Source organism: Parathielavia appendiculata (assembly GCF_033297405.1).
Source record: "Parathielavia appendiculata strain CBS 731.68 unplaced genomic scaffold N657scaffold_6, whole genome shotgun sequence".
Taxonomy (NCBI): Eukaryota; Fungi; Ascomycota; class Sordariomycetes; order Sordariales; family Chaetomiaceae; genus Parathielavia; species Parathielavia appendiculata.
This window is the reverse complement of record NW_026944225.1, coordinates 1,424,497-1,448,701: the sequence shown is the minus strand read 5'-3', so window position 1 is coordinate 1,448,701 and position 24,205 is coordinate 1,424,497. Positions and strand designations below refer to the sequence as shown.

Here is a 24,205-nt window from a genome sequence, read left to right as displayed (position 1 = left end):
TCTCCTCCGAAAACATGCGTCTTCTCCTCTGACGACGCCAACGTCTCAGCTCGCCACCTTTTCGCTCTTCCCGACACCCAAACATGATTGCTAGCGATCATAACCTATCTTTCATTGATTGGTTCTACGGTCAGAGGTATTGATTGCCTTGATTCAGGACCATCTCAAGTAGGGGATAAGAGCTAACTGAAAACAGGTTGACGCTAAAAGCCCCGAGTCTGGACTTTAACTATTCATACGGAGTAGTAACTTAGGACAGCCTCCAGCCAAGTGCCTTCTCTTCTATCTTCACGCCGACTTGTCCTCCCCTTTGCCAGGTCCCTCCAAGGACTTCTTCTTGTGTCCTATGGACCAACGAGCTAGTAAAAAGGGAAGACATGACTTTGCCTTTTCTTCCAAAGAATGAAGAAAAGAAAAGGAGCAACGAAAAGTTGAAATATTCAAGCATGTGCTTCTGCCAAGCCTTGGCTGTTTTTTGGCTCTTGATTCGCCGCGGCAGCACAAGTGGGGTAACCGTTGCGGATAAGCAAAGGGAGAGACTGCCACCTCAGGGCTGGATGGAATGCAGAGCAGCATTCGTCACCAGAGGCCCCGAAGCATCGTCCTATCCATGGGCACGAGAGCTGCGTGTCTCCCGTCATGTTAGACATTGCCCGCCGTCATCGATGCATTGAATTCTATCTTGAAGACTGCCATCTCAAATATCGTGACGAATACGGCAAGCCATCCTTACCGAGAAGAGTGGGGCAAGCTCGGCGTCCCGGTTCATGTTCGCATCCGGCTTCGTACAGCACAAAGTACCTAATCTTTGGGATATTGATAACTCGACCTGTTCGCCACTCACTTCCAATATGTGATTCCCAACTAGACTTTGTTTGTCTCTTCTTCTCCCCTAATTTCTAGAGCAGTGTGCCGATGGGATTGAATACACACAGCATGCCTGCAGAACCCATGGACGGGTCCACGGGTTTTGAGAGGCCCAAAAGCTACATCGGCAATGGCGTCACTCGTAGGATTGCCATTGACACCCATACCTCCGCTCAAGACACAGTCACAACGTCGTGCGATGCCCTCGCCAACGGCTCCGCGGACGGGTCCGCCAATGCTTCCCTGGACATCTCTGAGCTGCGGAAGGCCTTCCCTAAAAGGTACCGCCATGTCGAGGCCATCCACTCAACGTCCAAGCCATCGTGTCTCAGCCATGATGCAACTGAGACGCCCAGTTTCTTGGGCTTCCGCAATCTTATGGTGATTGTGCTGGGTGAGGAACCCCAGGTTCTTGACGCAAGATAGCCCCTCACTGACCCAATTGGCAGTTGCTGCCAACCTGCGCCTGGTCATTGAGAACATCCAGAAGGTAGCGTCACCACAACCTTCATTGACCCTAAGCCCTTCACTGACATGCTACAGTACGGCGTCCTCATCTGCATCAAATGCCATGACTTCCGCAGAAGCGACCTGCAGCTGGGCCTGGCCCTCTACCTCCTCATCCCCTGCCACCTCCTGATCGCCTACCTCATTGAGCTCATCGCCGCCGCCAACGCCCGCGCGTCCCGCTCGACAGCCAAGGAGCGGCACGGCAGCAGCAGCCCTACCCAGGACCAAGCCCGGGAGTTCCTGCGCACCTGGCGCGCCCTCCGCATCCTGCACGCCATCAACGTCTCGGCCGCCCTAGCCGTCACCTCATACGTAGTCTATCACCACATCCACCACCCACTAATCGGGACCCTCGCCGAGGTGCACGCCATCGTCGTGTGGCTTAAGACGGCCTCGTACGCGCTCACGAACCGCGACCTGCGCCACGCCTACCTGCACCCGGTCCGCGGCGAGCTGGATGCGCTGCCCGAGCTCTACCACCAGTGCCCCTACCCGCGCAACGTCACCTTCTCGAACTTGGTCTACTTCTGGTGGGCGCCGACGCTCGTCTACCAGCCGGCGTACCCGCGCACCCCCGGGCCTATCCGCTGGGTGTTTGTGGGCAAGCGGCTCGGCGAGGTCGTGTGCCTGAGCGCGTTCATATGGTTCGCCAGCGCGCAGTACGCCGCGCCCGTGCTGCGCAACTCGCTCGACAAGATCGCCACGCTCGACCTCGTGTCGATTGTGGAGAGGCTGCTGAAGTTGTCGACTATCTCGCTGGTGATTTGGCTGGCGGGTTTCTTTGCCCTGTTCCAGAGCTTTTTGAATGCCCTGGCGGAGGTTACGAGGTTTGGGGATAGGGAGTTTTATGAGGCTTGGTGTATGTGTCCTCTCCCCTGTTTTCCGTCTCCAGATTCTCGTTTGAAATGATCTCTGAGAGAGACTGACACATTTGCGCAGGGAACAGCGAAAGCCTAGGCATGTATTGGCGGACGTGGAACAAGCCCGTGTACCAGTTCTTCCGCCGCCACGTCTACTCTCCACTCCGCTCGCGCGGATGGAGCCACATGGCGTCGAGCACAACTGTCTTCTTGCTGTCAGCTGTACTACACGAGCTGCTGGTCGGTGTGCCGACACATAACATGATCGGTAACTCTTTACTTTCCCAACTACACAAAACCAAGGGCCCATCAACTAACATGACACCCTGCACCAGGCGTCGCATTTCTAGGCATGTTCCTCCAGCTGCCCCTGATCGTCCTCACCGCCCGGCTCGAAAGGATGCAGTCGCCAAACGGGAAACTGCTGGGCAACACCATCTTCTGGGTTTCTTTCACCATTGTGGGGCAGCCGTTCGCGGCACTCATATACTTTTACGCCTGGCAGGCCAAGTACGGCAGCGTCAGCCGCGCGATGGCGCAGGGGCATCCGCCTTCCTGTCCTGCTGTCTGACGTGCTTTTCAGGTATAAGCCGAAGCTTCACACACGCCCAGCGGGATGGTTTTGGCAGGGAAACGGCGTTACTACTATACATAGGATAGGACTTGTGTAACTGAAGATCTAACAACTCTCTGGGTATATTCCGTTGCAGAAACAAAAGAGTGTGTATAACACCACCCGGTCAATGCGAGCATTTTGAGGAACCCAGTCTATTCACCGCACACCACCCCGGGCTATGCACCAAAACCACATATGCTACCCCTGCCCTTAAATCTAGAAATGCACACGGTACGAGCCCGCACTGCTCTTACGGAACTAACGGAATCCCGGCCGGCACCCCCCTCCGATACTCCTCATACTCCCGCCCAAAGAACGAAACAAGAGCTTCCTCCTCGCGCCTGATGCGCCCACTGAAGAACCTCCACAGCACCCACGCAAACGCGGCGAACCCCACCACGTTGCCCATGACGACCTGCACGCCGAGCGCCCACCAAAAGAAGCCCACGTAGCTCGGGTGCCGCACGTACGAATACACGCCCGTCGTGACCAGCACATGCCCCGATCGCCGGCGGTACTGCACCGTGTGATTGAAGCTCTGGCCGGCGTGGATCATGGCGACACTGCGTACAGCCTGCCCGACCGCGACCGTCGCCAGGCCGGCCGCCGTCAGGTACGGGCCCAAGCCGCGCAGCGGGACCCAGCGGGTGCCGGGCCAGAGCAGGTTGGCGACGGCGCACTCGAGCAGGGCGGCCGCGTTGGCGATGGCCCAGCCCGGGTGGTTGGAGGTGAGCAGGAAGGACGAGACTTCGGCGGCGCGGGTGTTGTAGGCGGCCGTGGTCCAGAACTCGAGGAAGTGGAAGAGGGAGAGGGCGGTGAGCAGGAAGGGGAGGCGCCAGAGCGCGGAGGCGGTGCCCGACAGGACGATGGCGAGGGTGCTGAGGAGGCCGACGGTGAAGGTGATGCCCAGGCAGAAGGAGCGCAGGGCGATGCCCGAGAGCGACTTGGGCTGGTGCGGGAGGTAGGCGGTTATGTCTTCCTTGCCGCTGGTGATGAGAGGCGTCAGGTCAGCGTCGGTGAGGTCAAGTTTGGTGTATTTGATGAGCTTGGTGTAATCGGAGGAGAATAAGTCAAAGATCGAGCGGCTGAGCCCGGCTGAGGAAGATACGGAACGTATCGCTGGAGCTGGTTTGGTGGTGCCGGGAGAGGCCTGCTCGTCGATGCTCCCGGGACGTTCGAAGATGGCATAAAACAAGGTGACGGGCAATGCAAAGCGGGTTGATGTAAGGGAATTCGGGAGGAGGGAGTGGCAGAGGGAAGGTTGAATATCTGGGCTCACCTCCAACTGTCGGGCGACCAGGGCCGCCGGCGATCTGTGTCCTCCATGCCGAGACGGGCCTCAGACTGTGCCGGCCCTGCCAACAGTTTTCGGGGTAAGGCGCAACAAGGGCTTGAGGGGACCTTCAGCTGGTCCTGGCCATGCCAATTGTTCGCCACGTGGGCTAAATATTGTGCGGAATCCGATATAAATGCCACAAGGTTTTGAAGTCGGCGGCTCAAGCCGTTGTTTGTTCGTTGAGGCTGCCAACGAGCAGGCGGATTGGCTGAGACGAGAGGTGGGAGCGATTGTTTGTTTGCTCGACGCCAAAGAGCTGCAAGGAATCCGGAACTTTTTTTAGCAGGAGCAGCGGGTACCGTGCTCCCCACGTGGCGGCTGCCAGGGGACCCGAGAGTGGCCCGCCCTCCCTTCTAACGCGGCTGAGGTACCCCCGCCGTAATCTGTAGCACGAGACGGTACTACGCGACGCTTTCGTCTGCAATTTGGATCAGTGATGAAGCATTGATGGGGCGGTTCTTTTCTTTTGCATACCTGCACAGTACGTCGTCTGCTTTAGAGCCCGCCTTGGATCCTGAAGGAGGACACAATCAGGACCAGGACATTGACCCAGCCCCAGACAAAGGGGATCCATGTCGACATGGTGAAGTTTCCGACAATGTAGGTTGCGCCCACTCTGCTATGTGGTCAGTAAGGTACCGATTGACAGTAACGAGCTACCTAGCCACTGGGATAGCTGGGACTGGAGCACAAACATTAGGCCCACAAGGGTGCCCGCAATCAAAGCTTCGGCGCCGGCAATGAGGGCGTAGACCACGGGCACCAGCCAGAGATACTTCCAGCTGGACATGCGCTTCCCGCCCTGCATCAACACAGCCACGCCGACAGCTCCCAGGTGGAAGAGACCATAGAGGATAAGGGTCCAAAAGAGGGTAAACTTCCACATCTCGTCAAGCTCGTAGAGGATGATGGTCGAGTCCTGCGGCGGCCAGAAGAGCGACGGGAACGGCGGCACCGTGTACTCGGCCGGCGTGTCGCGCCGGACGGGCCTGTATGCACTGGTTAGAGAATCGAATGACATGAGTCCAGCGCACATACGACGGGATCTGCATGGCGGCGACTGCGGATGCAGGCTTTGGGCGATGTGTGAGGGACCGTCACCTAAGAGTCTCTTTGTTGACAGAGGCGGTAAGTTACTGTGTAATTGTGGCCAGATTCAGCACTTGGCACCAAGGCACGCACCAAGACTTAAGCCGACGGGACCAGACAAGCCAGGCATTGCCAGGGACCGACCGCCTGGATGAGAGCTGCTGCACCTCTCTATCTACTCGTCGGGGCTTCGAAATCGCCGATCCGCCTAGTCGCCGAGGTTCCTAGTTGGGTGCCTTGATTCAATGCACGACAATTGATTCAATGCAACAGGAGGAACTTTGATTTGCTAGCAATTCCTACCAAAATTGAAGTCTCCTTCATCTCCTGCATACTTCACCGCCGTATGCATGCCAAGGCCACACGCAATCATCATCACCATTGCCACCATCGCTACTTTCCCCTAAATCCTCCGAATCTACCGTCTGGATACCACTGTCGCTCTCATCACCGCTCGAATCTTGTGGTGTTGAAGGTGCTACTTACGCGTTTTGGCACCAAATCACTTGAAACGCAATCTGGCACTCAAATCGCGGTTTGCAACACTACAGACGCGTTAGACAGATGCATCGCCAAACTTCGTAATCATTGATTCTGGGCGTACTTGGCATGCGGCAAATAGAGATAGCGAAGGGGATTGCTTGCTCCTAGACGAGGATACCTAATTTCGCCAGCAAAAATTGTATGGCGGGGCTAGGTCTCATGCCGTGCATTGATACAACTGTGAATCAAGGCGCCCGACTACACGTGTAAGAGCCTTAGCGACTAGGCGGATCGGCGATTTCGAAGCCCCGACGAGTATGCCTCGGCATTGTCTTTGGCACCGACAACAACCCTCCCGAATGTCAAAATCCCAAACCGCCGATACCAACAACTTGACCCAGTATATTCCGCACCAGATATCACGTCCTTGAGATATATTGTCTAAAAATAATTCCGCATTCGCTCCGCCGCCATGTCGATCGACCGGCTCCTGACGACGGTGCTGCAGCTGTACCAAGACGTGCACGACGATGCGCGCACCGAGCAGCTCTTTGGCTCGACGGCAGCTCTCCTTACGAACCTGTCGAACCCGCTGAACGTCTCGCTGCTCACCTCCCAGCTTCTCATCGCGCCGGCAATATGGGGCCGTCGCGACGGCATGCGCACCTGCTACCGCATCATTAGCATCTTCAACACGGCCGCAATCCACGTGCGCCGCAACGAGATCGAGAATGTGAAGAACAAGGCGTCATCGCACCAACGAATTGGTGGCGGACTGGGCAGCGATGCATGGGCCACCGCGGTCCTCAAGGGTGCCGATGACTACTCGGGCCGCTGGCAGCATCTGCTCGTCTTCAGCGGCGTCCTGATGGGCATGGAGGCCGGCCACCGCCGCTCGCTCAGCACCAGCATGCGCAAGACGGTCGAACGAGCCGTCGTCACGGCAGCGAACCTCGCCCTCCAGTCCAGGGACCTTGCACCGCCCGCCCCGGCCGGCCCCGTGGCCCTGGCTCTCAACTACGCCTTCCCGCTCCTGTCCAAATCCTCGCACGCCGGCCTGGACTGCGACGCACTCGTTCCCGTTGCAATCAGGGCAATGCTTGGAGGAGATGGGCTGCAGGACGGGCTGTTCCTCGCTACCATCGATCAGGACGTACGGCAGTCAGAGCATAAGTTCATGTGGGCCGAAAACGCGCCGTCGTACCTACATCTCCGGCAGCTCGAGCAGAGGCCGCTGATGTATGGCCTGGGCCCTCTGTCGAGGCTGTTGGCCCATGCCGTGCAGAATGCCCGGGATTTCCGGGCGGTGCTGCAACTTCAGGACGACCTGGTGGCCTTTACGGCAAGGCTGCTCCAGCACTGGCGGGCGAACAAGCTTTCTGAGCTGGATAGTTCGGAAGAGGACCTCTTCCTCACGCCTGATACGCTCACCACCACGTGGCCTGCGCTCTGGAATTTCCTCAAGAAAGTCATGTACGCTGTCGTGGCCGTGCTCCATGCTGTCGTCGCCCGCAGCCTCCTCGACCGGCAGCTCCGGAACCACACCACCGCGTCCGTCGTTGCTACCAAGACCCTCCACACCCTCCGCAACCTCTACTTCATCTCCTCCCGTAACGGTAACGACGCTTTTCAAGTCTACGCCTTCACCTACCTCACCTCTCTCGACACCCTCTCCCGCTACGGCCCCGCCTCCGCCGCCTTCCTGCACTCCATAAAACCCCCCTGCCCGTCCGTCTCCATCCACCCCCTCGATCGCACTCTGGACCTCTTCTACCTCAACACGGCCGAACACCTGCCGCTCAACCTCTCCGCAGCAGACTGTGACGCCCTCATCATCCAGCACGCAACACCGTACCTCAGCCCAGACCTACCCTCCTCCCCCTCTCCCTCTTCTTCCACCTTGTCAATCCCATCCCCATCCCCTATAGTAAGACACCTGCTCGAAGCAGCCCACAGCGCGATCCTCTCGGTGCTCTCCTGCCCGCCGCAGCACAACACCAACCACCGCCACCCGTCATTCACCACCACCGCCTCCGACATCGTCCCTTTCTACGCCGACACCCTGCTGGCCTCGTTCCCGGCGCGCATCTCGCCGCGTCAGTTCCGTCTCGCCTTCAAGACCATCGTAAAAATCGTGTCACAACCGCCGCCGTCGCCGTACTACGGGTACGAGCCAGCGGCGGCGGCCGGTTACGGGTTCGGGTTTGAGCTAGGCGAGGTGTTGATGGAGATGGTCCGGGGGAGGGTACCACTGGCGGGGACGGATTTACTACCACAGCCACTAGAGGAGGTTGGGAGCGGTGGGACGCGGGGAGGGGAACAGCAGGAGTTGGTGTGTTCGGAGCAGAGCGTGCTTGTGCTGGCCCTGATTGACGCGCTGCCGGTTGTGGAGGCGGGGGTCTTTGAGGAGTGGTTGGGCCTTGTGGCGGAGGCGGTGAATCTCGTGCGGGGCGAGAGGCTGAGGGATGGAGTGAGGAGGCGGTTCTGGGAGGTGTTGGTCAGCGGGGAGATGGATGTCGAGAGGGCGGCTGTTGCGGTCGCCTGGTGGGGGACGAAGGGGGGCAGGGAGATGGTTCTGTTTGGGAGAGGGCCGGTGGTGACGATTCCGCCGCCGCCGCCGCCGCCGCCACCCGCGCAGGGCGAGGAGTATATGATGAGTGGAGCGCTTGTGCAGGGCAGGGGGGAAAGTAAATTGTGATGTGATGGCTTGGTGCGACGTTTGCTGAAATGGATTTTGGGCCAGTCGCTGTCTGCCGCGGTAGGCTGGTTGCGAGGTCGGACCGATGAGCTCTACCCTGCGCCATTGGATGAGGCGTGCGACAGGCCCTTGTATGAAATTATCGAGCATGGTGTCTCAGCCTCAGTCAGCGGGGGTCCCGAGCCGGACATCTAAACCGCTGTTTTGTCTCGTTGCTCCTTGCAGCTCTGGGCGGTAGTGCTGGGAGATCGGGGCGTGATTTCTGTTTGCTTCGACTTGCTGGTGGTACAGGAGTGGAGCATCATCTGACAGCGTCCAAGCTGGATCGCTTGCGTCGGTGCGATAGGTTGCTTCCTGTGTCGCTTCCTCCCTGTTTGGGGACTTCCAAGAGATGGACTCCCAAAGAGCTAGCCCTGACATGCTGTGAAATGTGTTAGTGGTAGTCACGACACTGTAACTGGATTGCTAGCACAGGAGTTGGCGGGCTATACTGTAGGATACAGACGCTCAAAGTGAGAGTGCGGGATCTCGATGGCCAAGATACCTCGTTCCTAAACGGCCTTATACGCCTAGATATCGTTCCCCGCCTAGGCCTATGTCCTGAGCACGATGGCCGGTGTCTCCAATGTTACGCTCCTGTGCCCACTGGTGTTGGTGGTGGTGGTATAGGGGCTCATACACAAGTTTGTCTGTGTATACTGGTACCAATATCCTGGGGATAACGAAAGGGCGGATGCTATGTAAGGGCTACGGGAAGTCCAGGAAAGAGAACGGTTTAGCATCTTTCTCATCGATTGACTGCCAGTAAAGAATATTCTAAGTTGATACAAGAATCTTTCGACAACAAGTCTTCTCCACCAAACGAGGTACGCACTCCTACCTGTAATGTCCCCTACCATGGCTGACCATCTCCATGCCACCAGCCCAACATGCCCGGCAACTTCCTCCGAGTCCCAACACCAACCTTACCAGCCCCTTCTCTACCCGCCGCCTCTCATGGGCCACCTGACACATCAGAGAGAATCGGGGGCCAAACCGGCCTTCCAACACCTCCCCCAACCCCTCCCCAAGCGCCCATCGGTGAGAGCGTGGGTGGCAGCCACAGCGGTAGCAACCACGTTAACCAACAGAGTGTCGACGACCAGGACAACGACAATGAGAAATACCATGACAAAGACGGGGACAATGATGGCGACAAGGGCAAGAGCCGGGTCCTGAGCCTTCTGACGAATCAGAGTGGGATACCGACGACGAGGAGAGCGAGGATGATGGTGGTGAAGAGCACGGGGTTGAAGACGAATGGGATGACCTAAGCCGAGAGGCTGTGGACAATGGGAACGACGACGACGACGACGAAGATGACGACGAAGACGAAGACAGCAGCGACTCGGACGGCTATCAAGACGACGATCGTCTCCTCCTCTATGACTCCGAGTTCGACTACAACTCGGACGACGACATAGACTACGCCTCAGCCGACAACGAGGACGACGACGAGGAAGAGGACGAGGACGAACTCCACAACAACGTCCCCAATTCTGAGAGCCAAACCCACCACCACATCGCCCAGCGAGCCCGACTCCTCCAAGCGATGCTCATGAGAGAAAGAAGCCGCACTCAACCGCGGCGAAGCGCGCCGAACCGGCCAACATGCACTTCCACCCTAACATCCACCCCAGCGTCCAGCGACTCGTCGAGCTGCGAAACAACTTCGTTGACCACGGCGACAATGTGTATGCCTTTGGCTACGAGCTCGGCCTGCGCGAGGCTGCCCTCCGGCGGATCCTGACGGCTGAGGAATGGCCCGCCGCGGCCATCCAAACCGTCGGCTACTGTCCGGGCTGTCCGTAGTGCAGCCAGTGGATGGGTTGGAATCGGCCGTAATGGCCACGGGGGCCGGCGTACTGAGATTGGCAATGCGAGTGCGAAATTGGTACGGTATTTTGGGTGTCGAGTTTGGGTTAAGTGTGCACTGGGCGGACTGTTTCGTGATTTGTTGGCGTGATGAAGACGATGTTGTTCGTCTGGCTGGTTATTGTTCCCTTCTGATTTTATGTGGCATGGCTTCCTCTGGTAAGAATGTTCGTCCCTTTGTTGTCCTCTCCTAAGCATATCGTAGCGTTGCCTTGCGTCCTGTAGCCCTCAAATGAGCTTTGAGTCCAGTCTCCCCCAGCATACTTTTGTCCTCCAGTCCCAGGGCACACGTCTGGTTTCCGAACCTCCTGGAATAACGCCATAACAAAGTAAAACCCAGCAACAGGATATCTGTACTTCTATAATACCCATGTCTCCCAAACACTGCCCTTGTTGACTCTACTCCTTCGAATCCACCAGGGCATCGAGGTCGATGAGCCTCCGCATCTCGGTCCACTCCGTGTCAAAGCCCGGCTCGTATGCCACAGCCAGAGACGACTCGATCCAGAACTGCTCGCTGTTATCGGTCGGCCCCTTCAACCGCGGGTCGATGGCCTCCTCTTGCAGTTCGTTATGGTCCTTCTGCAGATGCCTGTCGAGGTCGTAGTGCCGAATGAACTTGGCCTCGCAGCCGTCGACTGAGCACGGGATCGTCCTCCTCGGCACAGCCGCAGACATCTCGTCGGCCTCGCCCGGCAGAGCCGACTTGACCGTGTGCAGCTTGGGTGGCCGCTTCCTACCCAGATGCACATAGCGCACATGCTCCTCGAGCTTCAACTTGCTGATGAACTCCTGTCCACAACCCTCCTCAGCCCAATTCCAGTCGGCAATGTCCTCGATGCCAAACGTGTCCACTTGCCCGCAAACAAACCGCAGCCCCTCGTGCGCCGTCCGGATGTGCGTATTCAAGTTCGACACGCGCGTGAACTTCTTCCCGCAGCCCTCCCACGTGCACTCAACCGTCTTCCTGTCCTCGACCGTCGTCCCGGAGTGATACAAATCCACATGCCGCTCCAAGTCGGCCTGGCTCCCGCATTTGACGTCACAAAACACGCAGTTGACATGCTCCTTGCGCATGTGCGCCTGCAGCATCAGCAGCGTGCGGAACCCGACCTTCCTCCCATCCCCCTCCTCCCCGTCTTCTTTGCACTCCTCGCACCAAAACTTCACCTCCCCATGCTCCCGCTCCACATGCCTCCTCAGCGCGCCCGCGCTATCAAACCCTTCCTCGCAATCCTCGGCCCCGCACACAAACGCCGCCAGACCCAAATGCGCAACCCGCACGTGGCGCTGCAGCGTCTGATGTTTCCGAAAACTCTGGCTGCACCCGTCATACCCGCGACACCGGAACCGTTCGGCGCCCTCGTGCACGGCGGCGTGCCGCCGCAGCCGCGTGGCCGTGACGAACGCCTTGCCGCACCCTTCTTCCTGGCAGATGTACCTTTTCTCGTGCGTGTGCGAGCCCTTGATGTGCTGCGCCAGGTGCTTCTCCTCGAGGTAGGTCTTGTCGCAGCCTTCATACGGGCATTTGTGCGGGCGGTCGTTGGTGTGCGAGCGCAGGTGGGCGGCCAGCCGGGCCGGGCGGTTGAAGGTCTTGGGGCAGCCCGGGTAGGTGCACTTGATGGTTTTGAGGTCCGAGGGGAATTTGCGGGCGCGGCGGGTGGATGGTGTGGCGGAGATGGATGTGGCGGTTGGCGTGGGCGGTTGAGTTGCTGTTGCTTCGGCGTCGTCAGTTGTTGCCAGGGGTGAGGAGGAGGTCGTGGTGTTGTCATTTTCGTGGTCGTCGTTGTCCGGCATCGAGCGGTCAATGGGAGCGAGAGCTGCAATTGCACAGTCGACTTCGGCTGCTCCGGGGAATGCAATTTGCAGCCGTTTTGAAGGCCCTCGCGGGTCTTCGTCCTCTTCTGCAGCTCTTCGCTTCATGGCTCTGGCTGGAGGGGAGAGAAAGCCCGATTGTAGAAATACGAATTGAGGCATGGAAGAGCTACAGTTGAAGTTCGATTTGGGGTGAATTCCCCAACTTTTTTGTGGGTGCGTCGAGTTCCGGCAGGCAACGGTGCTAAGTTCACCCCGCCGTGGTCTACTCAACATGCAAGGCTGACTTCTAACCTCATCCGCTCAAGCCGCCCCACTCAAATTTTTCATGGTCCTCCATTCACAGCCGCGTTCGGTAACCTTTTAACAAAGCAGCCACCCATTCACCTCGGTATTTGTCACTGCTGCCCATCGCCAACAGCCACTCTTCTGCTGCACTTAGCCATAATTCAAACTAATCAAGATGTCTGACTACGGCGGAGACGACGACCGCGAGCCTCTGTACGCTCCCCACCCCACTTCCACCTCCCGTCATATTCACAAAAACCCGCCAGCCACTGACGATTAACCGCGCAGCAACGACGAACCCGCCTTCGACGAGGACCCCGACGAGTACTACGAGCCGGAACCAGAGCCGGCCGACGACGAGGACGAGGCCGCCCGAGCACCCGAGCAAGAGGGCGAGAACCAGCATGACCACGTGGTCGCGTCGGGCGACCCCAACGCGGCGGCTAACCACGGCAAGGGCAACGACAAGTCGCACAAGGACAAGAAGATACCCAACGACCAGCGCACTACGACGCCCTTCATGACAAAGTACGAGAAGGCACGCATCCTGGGCACGCGCGCGCTGCAGATCAGCATGAACGCGCCCGTGCTCGTCGACCTCGAGGGCGAGACGGACCCGCTACAGATTGCCATCAAGGAGCTGAGGGAGAAGAAGATCCCGCTTATTGTGCGCCGGTATCTGCCGGATGGATAGTAAGTGATGTTGCCGGTCTGGCTGGGTGTGTTCTGGGTGGGTTGGCTAATGGTGTACTGTAGCTATGAGGATTGGACCTGCGAGGAGCTTCTTCAATGAAGCGGATTGCGTGTTGTAGAGAAAGAAAAGAGAAAACCAAGATTGCATTAGCGAGGGCGTTGGGGGATTGGCTTACTGCTTTTGGGAACTGGGGGTGATGAGGGGGAAGGAGGAAGACCACACGAATCTCTGTACCAGCTGGCTCTTGGAGACCTGCCTGTGCCTTGGTCGGTGGTGTTGCTTCCTGCTCGATGAAGACTCCCTCTTCAAGCTGTTAAACTCGATTCGCAATCGAGTTCAGGTTTCGATGGCAAGATGATGAGTACAAGAATGCCCCGGGGTATGTCAACCAGAGCAATCATGTACGCTCGTCACGTCAGGCGAACTGGTTCTTTGCCCAAGATTTCCCGGGTGCCATTTTGACGACACACGAAGGAGGATATACTTGTATTGCTGAGCATCTAATGGATGGACTAGCCCAAGTTTCTATCCACGGGGCGCTCGCGGAGATTTTGTCGAACAGCACACACATACGGCTTTTATCATTATGTAAAGTCGCCTAATTGCTGTCGACAAAAACGTACTTTCCCAGCAAGTCATCGCCGCCTCCATCGCTCACCATATCTCAATGCTCTCCTCAGTGCCCTTCAACAACGAACTAGACCCATCTTCTCGGCCGTGGTCAGGTTTGGCTTTATCCGCAGTGTGAGCCTGAATGACTTCGCCATCCATGATGCCCGCAACGAACGCCTCGCCTATGAACGTCCAGAACTCCCTACTGCGTCTTAGGATAACAGGGACACTGCAGCCGTAGAGAATAAAGACGGCATCCCCTGGCTTTGCGTTTCTCGGCCCCAGCCCAAAGAATCCCTTGGATGTGATGAAGAACCGGCGGCGGAGGATGCGCAGCTCGACTGCCCGCCACGCATCGGACATGGCTGGCCGTTCTTTTGGACCGAGGGGAGAGGTACTCGCCAGCATCTTCTGCAACTGAGATCCCTCTCCCGGAGCGAATCGGCTGCCTGACAAGGAGGTATCCACCGTGATCGTGCGGCTGAGGACTTCAAGGAGAGTCTGGCTGCTGCACGGATACGGATCGGAGGCTCTCTGGGACTGGTCGCCAAGGGCGAGATCCATCCAGTCTTGGAGGACACGGCTCATTTTCTCAGAGTCGCCTCCCTCCCAGGGCTTGCCGACGTGCGTGACGTCGTCAAAGTGTATTCCATCCACGCACAGGTGGTTGTCTGGAGTAATCTGGACTTGTTGGGACCGGCTTCCAGATGCGCAGTAAGTATAGGGGGGGATGGCCACGGCTCTTTCTGGCGACATAACCGGGAGTGTGGTGAGACTGTAGCAGGCGGTGTCCCGCAAATTGGGGGCGTCCCGCAGATTGCTCCAGTCCGGAACCCAGGAGGGCAGGAGGTATTTCGGCGTTGGGTTGAACCTGCTGAAGGTGATGACATCCAACGGGGTTTTCTCATGGGTGCGGATGTAGATCTTAGCGAAGTCAATGTAGACTTGCTCCACGCTTCTCTTCTCGTAGTCGACCAGGAGCTCGATGTCGGGATTCGGAATCCTGCATTGCGCGTTTCTCGGACGATTGCGCGCTCCGTACCCACAGGGTTCCCACGCCCACCTCTTCTTCTTCTTTCTGCTCGATGGGATCGGATGATGGTATGATTTGATGTCCGTCGCCAATCCTAGCAGGGAGTAGATCATGTCCCTTGGGTCCGTCACCAGGCACGAGGTCGCGTTTTGCAGAAGCCCCAGAATCGGCATGTCCATGTTCCCGCCAAATACGTGCTTGTGCCGGTACATGGATTTGAAGTTGATGTTGGGCAAGTAAGGAGTGTAGTCATCCAGTTCCGCAGACTCGGGATTCAGCATGTTGATGTTGAGCATTCTGATCCACAGATCCATGTACACGAGGTGCTCCCAGCTGAAATGATGGGTGTCGCATATGACGACGATGGAGCGCGCGAAGGCGACTTCCTGGATCACCCACATGCGCCACCACCACGGCCGCCGTAAGATGTCTTGACAGAGTGTGCGCAGGACAACGGCGTTTCTTGGCTTGAGCAAGAACTCCGGCGGCTTAACATACATGTGTCCGTCCGGGATTGGCGGGAGGTTGTCGGAAAGAAAGGAGGCCACCTCGCCTGAGGCTTCGCGTCGCTCAGCGTAGTCGCCCAGCCAGACGATGACCTTACAGGCATCTTTGTACGTCTCCCGCATGCGGACCACCTGGATGCTCTTCTCATCCCTATCAAGTTGGTTGATACAGATCAAGTCAATCCACAGGAGGAACAACGACGACGGACTACGAAACGAGGCGTCGGACCGGAGATAATGTAAGGCGTCGTGAAGACTTTGGGTTATGTAAAACGGCAACCCGTCGAGCATGATCTGGCGGTCTCTTTTGCCTTGACCCCATGTCCACGAAAGCGCGTGATAAGGCGGCCAACTTGACCCGGTAGTGCTCGGCCGCAGGATATGAAGGAGTTTGAGGTGGATTGTCGGCGACGTTTTTTCTTGGTCATCAAATGCGACCACCCGAATCTCGTCGGTACCAAGCGGATGGTATGGAGGAAACCGTGACATTTGGGCTCCCATCTCGTTCACGATTCTGGTGTTGGCCTAATGGTCGATATTTTGGCATATGACGGTTTGAGGAACCAGGTCGTTTGAAGGACCAACGCCTTGTCTGGGGGGTTGGTTTTGGGAGAAAGAGTGGTGCTGCTCGTAATAAGTAAAGGTAAAAGTTCCGTTGTCTGCCTGACGCACCTGATGCGGGAACGCCTCATGCGGCTGAGGCTCAGCCGCTAAGCTCACCGGTAGAAGGCATTGCAAGGTGGCTCCTACTCCGCTAGCACCAGCTAGCAAGTGACTTCTCGTCGGCGACCCTCTGGTCCGTCTCAGCGTCAGTCAATGCCGATAGGCAGCCGCTTACGGAACATCTATCGGGAGATTATCGAGTTGGGCGTCGGTAATAGTGACGTCTGAGCAATTGGCCATTTTCTCGGCCAGTTTGACGAGAAGAACGAAGTCCACGTGCAGCCTGGAGAAATCCCTGGAGGTGACGGCATCAACTAATGAACGGATCGGGATCGACGACAGCTCATGCTTTGCAAGCTCGTCGAGAGCCCGCTCGGCTTCGGGGTTCAGATCCATTCCCTTGCCCCTCCAATCCATCAGCTCCTCGAAACTCTGTTTCCAGGGCGCTCTGCGGCTACTTAAAGTCGAATTTTGTGCTTCGCTTCCGAAGCTAAACCTTGCACACTCTCTCTTCGATCTTCGGATTCAGGATCCAATCGCCATTGCGCAAAGCGGAAACAACCATTGCCCGGATATTGTCCCAGAACCACAGTGTTGCTGCAACGGTGGAATTGTGGCTTTCTCGAGATTGGTCGCAGGAGGGATATGGCCCGAGAAGGTCATGGATAATTACAACGCACCGCCAGTCGGGGCCCCAAGGTTGCCGTTTGTCGAAAGATGTTCTCTGAAGATGCCGCTTCATTTTCGGTCGAGATCCTTGCGGCGTTGCTGCCTCCTGTCCAGTTGTTGAGCGCCATTCGCCGCCTCCCAGCGGCAGGCCGGACGACAAGAGCAAATGCCCTGTCCTGGACGACATCCTTGATTGATGGTATAGCTGAGGGCTGCCTTGGTAGCTGAAATGGGTTGAACCCCCAAAGGACCTATCAGAATAAGCATTTCCTGGTAGTCGCGTCAATCTCAGCGGAGAAAGCAACCGTTACTCGAACTCGTTCGTTAGCAACTGCGTCGCAGTCGTAATTGCATCGACTAAACGCCACGCCCGTTCGGTCGCGCTCTCGTCCAGGGCATTTGAGATCATGTCGTATCTGGGTAATGCACGGTTCATTATCCGGCTTGCTGATGGCCGGCATTGCTGATTGAATGTGTTGACCTGGCTGAAAGATCGAGATTGAGAACGCTGCGAAGATTAAAATAAAGTGGGTCGAGAACTGAACTCCAACAGGATCCATGTTTACTCGGAGGGGAGGAACAACCTACAGCTTTCTTTCACACTTCCTGCAGTTTTCGGCTTTGCATCCCTTTTTCTCTTTTTGACCAGGACGAAGCTCAAAGTGCCACGTTAACAAACACAAGCAACCGAGGGTTAGGTGTCAGCAGGTACTGTAGGCAACGTTAACGTCCCCAGTTTGCTATTACCATTGTCTTGGCTGAAGTCTGGTCCTGCCCGTGGTCAGTGCTTCTCTTCCTCCTCCTCCTCCTCCCCCCACCAGCCATCATACCCACAGCGCGCGTTCACCAGAGAGCCCGCAGTGCCGGGCCTCTTTTCTGACATCCGTCATCTGCATCTTCCAATAAACTCCAGCCGAAGTTGACATGTGGGCCTGCCGGTCTCCCACTAGACTCACGGGTCCGTGTCGCTAGTCATCACACAAATGTATTACATCCGTAATCACCACAGAAATGCATCTAACGCGGCAATCTTTTACCGCGGCCACCTTTCCGCGCCCGCAATTGGTTAGCGCATGAATTGCATTTTGACCTTCGCATGCATCTCGACATACATCCGCGATCCGATTGTAGATATCTTGCCTTGTAGCTAGCGAGCCGCTCTGCCGTACGAGTGTCTGAATCTCCTTCGGCGAGATACCAGCGTTAGAGAAGCTTGCAAGCTGTGATGTACCTCCAGAGAGTGGCCGATGGACTGAGTGGGCCGATGGGTGCTGGCTTGGCTCATGGTTGTGTACCGCAAAGCGTTGATTGGGACGATGCTTCAGGGTCCAGCCGCCATCAGTCGTCTCTCTTGCTATAACTGAGAAAGGGCAATGCGTCTTCCGAGTTGTAGTTCTTCTCTGACGCTCCCTATCGCTTGGAGGATCACCTGACCGATCGCATGCGTAGATGACAGTTGGCGTGCCATTTTTCTCTTTCGTTGACCTTAGAGTCGTAAAAGCGTAGCCTCTCGGCTTAACCCACGCATTTATTGACTCAAATACGGCCTGTCGAGACTCGAAATAGCGTTCGGGAGGAAGGCAGTCGTCTGGGAAGGTGGCCATGGTGATGGTGCCGGCTGTGGTGTTGCGGGCATGGGGAGGTGGCCGCGTTAGATGCATTTTTGTGGTGACTAATACAGTTGTTCGATGACTAAGCGACACGGACCCGTGGGAGCCTAGTGGGAACCGTTTGATGACTAAGCGACGCGGACCCGGATAGGAAATCCAGTCCTGCAACATCTTCGTGGGAATGGCGAGGGAAAGTCTAAGCCCAAAGGCGATAGTGGGTACGAGTATCTTCACGGTCAAGTTTGAATATCCACATCAGCATCGCGAATCGAGAACCAGCTGACGTGCAGAACGAACCCACTCACACCCAACCACACCTTCACCTCGCGTCACCCAACCAGCACCAGTGACACACATTTTTCTGTTTTACCCCCAATAATAATCAAAGGGTGACTAGTCTAGTGGTCAGGACGCTTCGTTGTGGCGGATATCCGACACAAACGATCCGAAGAAACCCCGGTTCGATTCCGGGGTCGCCCATTTATTATTGTTTGGCGGTACCATCCATCGATGGTGTCATTCATGGCTTTTTTGAGCTCGAGTGCGTTGCTACTTGAAGAGCAATGACATCCTCATGACACTTCGGACGGCACTGTTAGAGTTCAGGATGGAATTAGAGTCATCGGCGGGTCGTGGGAATTTCGCGTGTACTCGATCAGGCTCCTCGCGCACATAATTATCCTACTCCTTTCACACAGCGGTCTGTCTCAAACGGATCAATCTCATTTCCTTCTCTTCACAGGCCTTTCTGCTTCATCTTGATTATCAGGAGACGCTCTCTTAGTCCCCTTGATCTTAGCACTCCCAACAATCCCCTGCTTATCATTCCCAGTTTGCTCCCCTTTCTGGGTCAGCGAATTCCCCCCCTTTCCCTCCAGACTGAGGCAGTCCAACTCAACCACCCACGGCAATTAGAGCCCCTCTTCCAGACCCTGAATTGCCGCATTCACGAACAGCGTCGGCTGCTGCATCTCACCATCACCGTCCTCCTCCTTCTCCTTTTCTCCCTTCCCCCACCGCCACAGCCATCCATCTCCGCCGCCAGAAGATAACCCCGTTCCCTATACCTCCTCATCTTTTGCTTCCTCTTCTCCGCCTCCTCAGCCTCTTCCCGCATCCTCCTCTTACCGCTAAGTGAAGCCAGACTCTCCAGCGCAACCGACCGCGCACCATCGATATCTGTGAAATGGCTCGGCTGAGCCGTCGCCACCTTACCTCGCCATACCACCACCCACTGGGCGCCCAATCCTCATGAATGTGCCCGAAGCAGTGCATTTTTGGTCAGGCTCGAGCAACGACCACAAACAACGCTCGCACCCGCGGCGCTGCTGCGAGTCGGCCCTGTCGAGAAATTCCCTCGGCGGACCGTGCGTCATGACGATGTCGACACTCCGCCAATCCAGAAGTTGTGGACTTGGTCGCGCTTGTACTGGAATCCCGTCTCGGCATGCGGAGATGGCGTGTACAGACTCGCGTAACGGTCAATACGGCGCCGTTGGCAAGCTGGAAGGTGTGTTGGCCCTCGTTGAGCGGGACGATACCCCCCTCCCTGGTGTCTGGGTCGGTAAACAGACGCTGGGCTTCGCCACAGTCGCCAAATGCCTTTTTGACCAGGTCTGGCTCCACTACCGGGGCCGCGGCTACAGCGATCTTGCGCCTAAAGAGCGGCTCATCGAGGGTGAAGTCGTGGTTGCCGGCGATGACCAGCTTCAGGGGCGCGTTGATGGTTTTGAGGAGGTCGAATGGACGCAACGAACTCCGAAAATTTGGACTCCTCGACTAGATCGCCGCAGTGGATTGCCATGTCGACTGGGATGGAGGACAGGTCCGGCCGCCAGTCTGAGTCGGCGTGCGTGTAGGACAGGACGAGACATCGGATGGTGATGTTGGGCGTGATGTTGGTCGAGAAGTCGTCTCGTTTCAGTGCGATCATTACAATACGTGTCGCTGGCTTTGTAACCCGAGTTCATAGGCAGGTCGACGCTAATCGGGCTGGGGGCAAAGACGCTTGTGGGTTGGCTAGCAGTTTACGCTCGTTTTGAAGTACGAAAGACGAGTGCGGACGAAGCAACGAAGAACAGGGCGAGACTGGGCTTAATACCCTGCCCGGTTAGACAATCGGGCCAGACGCGTAATCCATCTGCAGCAGAGCACGGTATCCTAAACAGTATTGAGGCGCGTCTCTACGTCACCGTACTGTCATGCATCCTGCGAGACGGTATTCCGTCGGGCATCCTGCAGGACCGGTTGGGAGATACATGCAAGTACCACAGGGCTAGACACATCGCCAGTGCCGGATGGTATTTGACTTACTGGTCATGTGAAGCTCAGGGATGAAGCTGCTTAGATCGAGTCTTGACGCAGTCAAAGCGACGTCTCCTGTCGTACAACCAACCCCGTTGTCACGGTCAATACAACTGAGAGTAACGGTCCGTCAATGCGGTGTATAGACACTAAGCATTAATATATACGGATATACTAAGGAGCGTAAGAAGCTACATTTCAGGTCAGTTTTTCGTCAAGACATCTATCCCTTTTCATCCCTTCCCACAAACCCATCCTCCAAGCCACTTCAAGTATGAATTTACCACCCACCAAACCTGGGACACTTGCCCGCGCCCGTAATCCCCCTATTCACCTTCAAGCAATCGCTGTACTGCGCCTTGCACTTATACACAGCCGAGTCCCACGAGTCGGTCCACCGGTACGTCCTCTTCTCGACGCTGCTGGCAAACTCAAAGTAGCTATTATCGCGCGCGCGGTTCGGCTTGCGCTTGCAACCCTCGGCATAGACGTCGACGCAGTCCTCGTACTGCTCCTTGCAGGCGTCGGCGCAGGCGCTGCCGCACTGGTTGCGCTGGTACTTGCGGCACTTGCGGCTCTCGACGTCGGTATACTGCTTGAACGGGTAGCCCGGCCAATCGTCGGCCAGGTCGTTGCACGTCACGACGGGCATCTCGATGCCGCCGACGGGCTTGCCCGGGCCGTAGCCGTAGTGCGGGTTCGATGGCTGGACGCAGATGTTGGTTGGCGTCGGGATGGGGCATTTGGTGGTCGACGAGGTCTTGGTGGTAGTAGTAACAGGAGGCTTGGTAGTAGTCACGGGGGGCTTGGTGGTGGTGACGGGCTTGGTGGTGGTGGTCGCCGGTGCGCACGTGGTGGTGATGGTGAGCGTCGTCGAGGGCTTGGGGCCGCCCTTGGGGGGCTTCTTGCCCCAGAAGTCGGACTTTTGGCAGCCGCCCCACGGCTTGCTGTCGCAGTACTTGGAGATGTCGGCGCACCACTCGCCAAAGTCGAAGCAGTCAAGCACGTCGGGCCACCCGGCGTGCTTGAAGCACGAGGCCACCTGGAGGGCGCAGGTGGACCACGCGCTCTTGCACGTCTTGACGTCGTCCCAGTCGGGCAGCGGCGACGAGCACCACTTGCCGCACTTGTATTCGCACTGGGGCGGCACAACGGTGGTGCTCACGCAAGCGGAGCTGCTGGTGGTTGTAGTCGAGCTGATGGAGGTGGTACTGGTCGAGGTGATGGTCGAGGTCGCCGCCGACGAGGTGGTGGAGGAGAGGGAGGACGAGGTCTCGGTCGACGAAGTGGTGGACACGATGGACGAAGAAGTTGAGCTCTCGGGAGGGACCGAGGTGGACGACGTGGTCGACGACGGGGGCAGGGTGGTGCTGCTCGAGACGGGCGGCTCGTAGCCGCACGGCTGCAGCGATTGCAGCTCGTCGGCCACGTACAGGGTCAGGCGGCCGCTGCCACCGCAGGTCTGGGCCGAGTTGCCGTTGCAGGGCTTGTTGCACTCTTCGGCAGGGGCGGCAACCGTATCGTTGGCAAGAACAGTACCGCAATAGCATTCGCCTAGGAGAGTGTCAGATGGTTCCAGGCAAGGGCACACACAGGTCTCATGACATACCGCCAAACTCGGTACCGGCAAAGGGGAAGCCACCGTCGCGGCAGGCCTGCAGACACTTCTCGGTGGTGAGAGTGGCGGCGTCGAGCTGGTCCTGACGGTAGCTAAGCGCGCGGCCCAGGCTGGAGTTGTCGGTGTAGCAGCCGAGGGGGTCGTAGTCCTCGATGGTGACATCCTCGATGGGCTCGAAGGTTGGATCGGTCCAGATGGAGAAGATGTTGTCTCCGCCGCAGGTCTGGGTCGAGTTGCCGTTGCAAGGAAGCTTGCACTCGGACTCGGCAACAGCAGGGCCGTTGACGGTCTGGCCGCAGTAGCACACGCCGTAGTAGACAAGGCCGGCATAACGGTAGCCGTTGCCCTTGCACTCGGCAGTGCACTTCTCAACGGTCATGGTGTCAGACGGTGCGGAGCTGCGGTAGGGCAGGATTTGCGGGCTGCCCGTGTCCTGGAAGCAGCCCGAGTAAACGAAGGGCTGGAATGGGTCAAGGCAGGGAGGTAGCGGCCTCTCGGTGGCCCGGACGTGTCCGACCAGAGCCACTGCCGCCATGGCGGCCATGGTCCTGAGAGCGGCCATATTGATTGGGGGAGAAAACGAGTGTCTGACTGGAGCCGGGGCAACAGTACGGTAGGTGTATTAGGAGGTGGGGAGTAACGAATGGATGAACAAGGGGAGATCTCGAGATCTTCACTTGCTCGTGTAGGTGGAGGAGGACCCTGGAGAAAGGAGAGTGCTTCCCAGAAACATCTAGGAAACAGGTGCTTTATGTATCCATCGCCAGAGAGGGAAGAAGCACAAACTATTGGACTAGGGCCGGCAAGCGATGGCTGGGCACGACTCAGCGTTGCATTCAGACTTGAGAGAAAAAAGAGGCTTGGCTCACAGGTCCCGGACTCCACGGCCCTGGTCAACAACCGGTGGCGCCGTGACATGACGGATGTTCCCAGCATCTGGTTCGGCGACTGCCAAGGTGCTCAGACAAACATACTGTGGTATTCTCGGCCTGCAGGTGCTGAAGGTTGCGGGGAAGGTGTTGGAATCGGTGCAAACCTGGACGATGAAGAAGAGGTGGGGAGATCCAGGCGGGGAGGACCCTGTGTGCTCGACTGTATCGGGATCACAGGGTAGGCCATCAAGAAGCTGATGAGCCCAGTGCTCACAAGCTCACAACATGCTCCGAAGGCGCTAAAAGGTGGTGAAACAAGCCATGCAGTCCACGGGCCACAAGCCATGGGAGAAGAGCTCATGGAAGGCATCGCCTTGAAGGTCAGCTCGGACACCTAGCTCATGGATGCAGCTCAATCGGGCAGAGTGGACATTGTGGGGAACAAAAATCAGGCCAGGGCACCTCTCAAACGGGAAACAAAAGCGACCCTGGCCGCCTTATCGCTGGGATTGATTGGGTGAGTCCTTTGTACCTGCATTAGCGGGAGGACCGGGATTGAGCCTGGCCAGCGCGCCCCGCACAGCCTGGACCCCGAATTTCCCGACCAACACTCCCGTCCCCACCTTTCCGATCTCCGTCATTATGAGAGAGATCCTCTCTCTCTCTGTTGAGTTCTGTCCAGATGGTACAGAATATGCTGTTGGAAGAGGCCCCTTTCCACTCACAACCACTGTCCTCACCTTGTAATGGGCCCCAAGCATGTCGACATTGATGCCGTCCCACTGCAACGGCCCAGGAACCCGGTTCTTTCTCCCTCGCGTTACATATGGTATTTTTAGACGAGAACCCAGAGCCATCAATGGCCATAGGGAGACGCGCAGACAATATTGAGGTTCTGCAGCTTGTTGTTTCTTGCGTCTGACCTGTCAACTGCTGTGTTCAGCCGACTTGTGTCTTCTCTCATTTGCCTGCATGGTCAGACAGCATACGCTGCGACGGTGATATTGACGTGCATCGAGCCTGTCAGTGTGCTGCAGACGCCAATTTCCGATTTGGTAACGGAACCAGATATTGGACCCAAGCTTGGTGCAACCGTGACGCTGGAAAAGGGGGGGACTTTAAGGGGCTGAAAGACCTCTTCAATGAAG

General features: G+C 57.2%; 12 protein-coding genes and 1 non-coding gene across 13 annotated transcripts; 5 read left to right on the top strand and 8 right to left on the bottom strand.

Annotated features, from left to right (window-relative positions):
• The first annotated feature begins 576 nt into the window (after positions 1 to 576).
• N657DRAFT_671978 (uncharacterized protein) lies at positions 577 to 3,001 on the top strand. The gene is made up of 5 exons (XM_062795613.1): positions 577 to 1,261; positions 1,317 to 1,357; positions 1,411 to 2,236; positions 2,317 to 2,505; positions 2,573 to 3,001. Exons 1-5 carry the CDS (start codon positions 916 to 918, stop codon positions 2,806 to 2,808), a joined length of 1,638 nt encoding a protein of 545 aa, XP_062647739.1. The 5' UTR covers positions 577 to 915; the 3' UTR covers positions 2,809 to 3,001.
• A 102-nt stretch (positions 3,002 to 3,103) lies between these two features.
• On the bottom strand, positions 3,104 to 4,179 carry N657DRAFT_572391 (ICMT-domain-containing protein; the record flags this gene model as incomplete). The annotated part of the gene is made up of 2 exons (XM_062788888.1): positions 3,104 to 3,839; positions 4,133 to 4,179. 2 exons carry the CDS (start codon positions 4,177 to 4,179, stop codon positions 3,104 to 3,106), a joined length of 783 nt encoding a protein of 260 aa, XP_062647738.1.
• A 484-nt stretch (positions 4,180 to 4,663) lies between these two features.
• N657DRAFT_645579 (uncharacterized protein) lies at positions 4,664 to 5,311 on the bottom strand. The gene is made up of 2 exons (XM_062792969.1): positions 4,885 to 5,311; positions 4,664 to 4,805 (listed from the first exon to the last, which is right to left on the bottom strand). The coding sequence occupies exons 1-2, from the start codon at positions 5,208 to 5,210 to the stop codon at positions 4,685 to 4,687; spliced, it is 447 nt and encodes a 148-aa protein (XP_062647737.1). The 5' UTR covers positions 5,211 to 5,311; the 3' UTR covers positions 4,664 to 4,684.
• A 922-nt stretch (positions 5,312 to 6,233) lies between these two features.
• On the top strand, positions 6,234 to 8,459 carry N657DRAFT_572778 (uncharacterized protein; the record flags this gene model as incomplete). Its single annotated transcript, XM_062788907.1, has 1 exon — positions 6,234 to 8,459. The coding sequence occupies one exon, from the start codon at positions 6,234 to 6,236 to the stop codon at positions 8,457 to 8,459; it is 2,226 nt and encodes a 741-aa protein (XP_062647736.1).
• Positions 8,460 to 9,105: 646 nt separating this feature from the next.
• N657DRAFT_436070 (uncharacterized protein) lies at positions 9,106 to 9,924 on the top strand. The gene is made up of 2 exons (XM_062787361.1): positions 9,106 to 9,325; positions 9,383 to 9,924. The coding sequence occupies exon 2, from the start codon at positions 9,389 to 9,391 to the stop codon at positions 9,770 to 9,772; it is 384 nt and encodes a 127-aa protein (XP_062647735.1). The 5' UTR covers positions 9,106 to 9,325; positions 9,383 to 9,388; the 3' UTR covers positions 9,773 to 9,924.
• N657DRAFT_436071 (uncharacterized protein) lies at positions 9,925 to 10,672 on the bottom strand. The gene has a single exon (XM_062787362.1). It carries the CDS (start codon positions 10,569 to 10,571, stop codon positions 10,077 to 10,079), a length of 495 nt encoding a protein of 164 aa, XP_062647734.1. The 5' UTR covers positions 10,572 to 10,672; the 3' UTR covers positions 9,925 to 10,076.
• A 100-nt stretch (positions 10,673 to 10,772) lies between these two features.
• On the bottom strand, positions 10,773 to 12,296 carry N657DRAFT_656267 (uncharacterized protein; the record flags this gene model as incomplete). The annotated part of the gene is made up of 1 exon (XM_062794683.1): positions 10,773 to 12,296. The coding sequence occupies one exon, from the start codon at positions 12,294 to 12,296 to the stop codon at positions 10,773 to 10,775; it is 1,524 nt and encodes a 507-aa protein (XP_062647733.1).
• Positions 12,297 to 12,651: 355 nt separating this feature from the next.
• N657DRAFT_634127 (RNA polymerase Rpb6) lies at positions 12,652 to 13,269 on the top strand (the record flags this gene model as incomplete). Its single annotated transcript, XM_062791254.1, has 3 exons — positions 12,652 to 12,689; positions 12,765 to 13,169; positions 13,233 to 13,269. 3 exons carry the CDS (start codon positions 12,652 to 12,654, stop codon positions 13,267 to 13,269), a joined length of 480 nt encoding a protein of 159 aa, XP_062647732.1.
• Positions 13,270 to 13,920: 651 nt separating this feature from the next.
• On the bottom strand, positions 13,921 to 14,124 carry N657DRAFT_546581 (uncharacterized protein; the record flags this gene model as incomplete). Its single annotated transcript, XM_062787858.1, has 1 exon — positions 13,921 to 14,124. A coding segment is annotated over one exon (204 nt), but the record flags the coding sequence as incomplete, so codon positions are not given.
• Positions 14,125 to 15,396: 1,272 nt separating this feature from the next.
• N657DRAFT_545023 (uncharacterized protein) lies at positions 15,397 to 15,663 on the bottom strand (the record flags this gene model as incomplete). Its single annotated transcript, XM_062787848.1, has 1 exon — positions 15,397 to 15,663. A coding segment is annotated over one exon (267 nt), but the record flags the coding sequence as incomplete, so codon positions are not given.
• Positions 15,664 to 18,650: 2,987 nt separating this feature from the next.
• N657DRAFT_t86 lies at positions 18,651 to 18,743 on the top strand. The gene has a single exon. It is a non-coding gene; the product is annotated as a tRNA-His (tRNA).
• An 892-nt stretch (positions 18,744 to 19,635) lies between these two features.
• Positions 19,636 to 20,627, bottom strand: N657DRAFT_671971 (uncharacterized protein; the record flags this gene model as incomplete). Its single annotated transcript, XM_062795612.1, has 3 exons — positions 20,017 to 20,627; positions 19,805 to 19,970; positions 19,636 to 19,766 (listed from the first exon to the last, which is right to left on the bottom strand). The coding sequence occupies exons 1-3, from the start codon at positions 20,194 to 20,196 to the stop codon at positions 19,636 to 19,638; spliced, it is 477 nt and encodes a 158-aa protein (XP_062647729.1). The 5' UTR covers positions 20,197 to 20,627.
• Positions 20,628 to 20,847: 220 nt separating this feature from the next.
• On the bottom strand, positions 20,848 to 22,747 carry N657DRAFT_573237 (WSC-domain-containing protein; the record flags this gene model as incomplete). The annotated part of the gene is made up of 3 exons (XM_062788952.1): positions 20,848 to 21,840; positions 21,898 to 22,121; positions 22,177 to 22,747. 3 exons carry the CDS (start codon positions 22,745 to 22,747, stop codon positions 20,848 to 20,850), a joined length of 1,788 nt encoding a protein of 595 aa, XP_062647728.1.
• Positions 22,748 to 24,205: the final 1,458 nt, after the last annotated feature.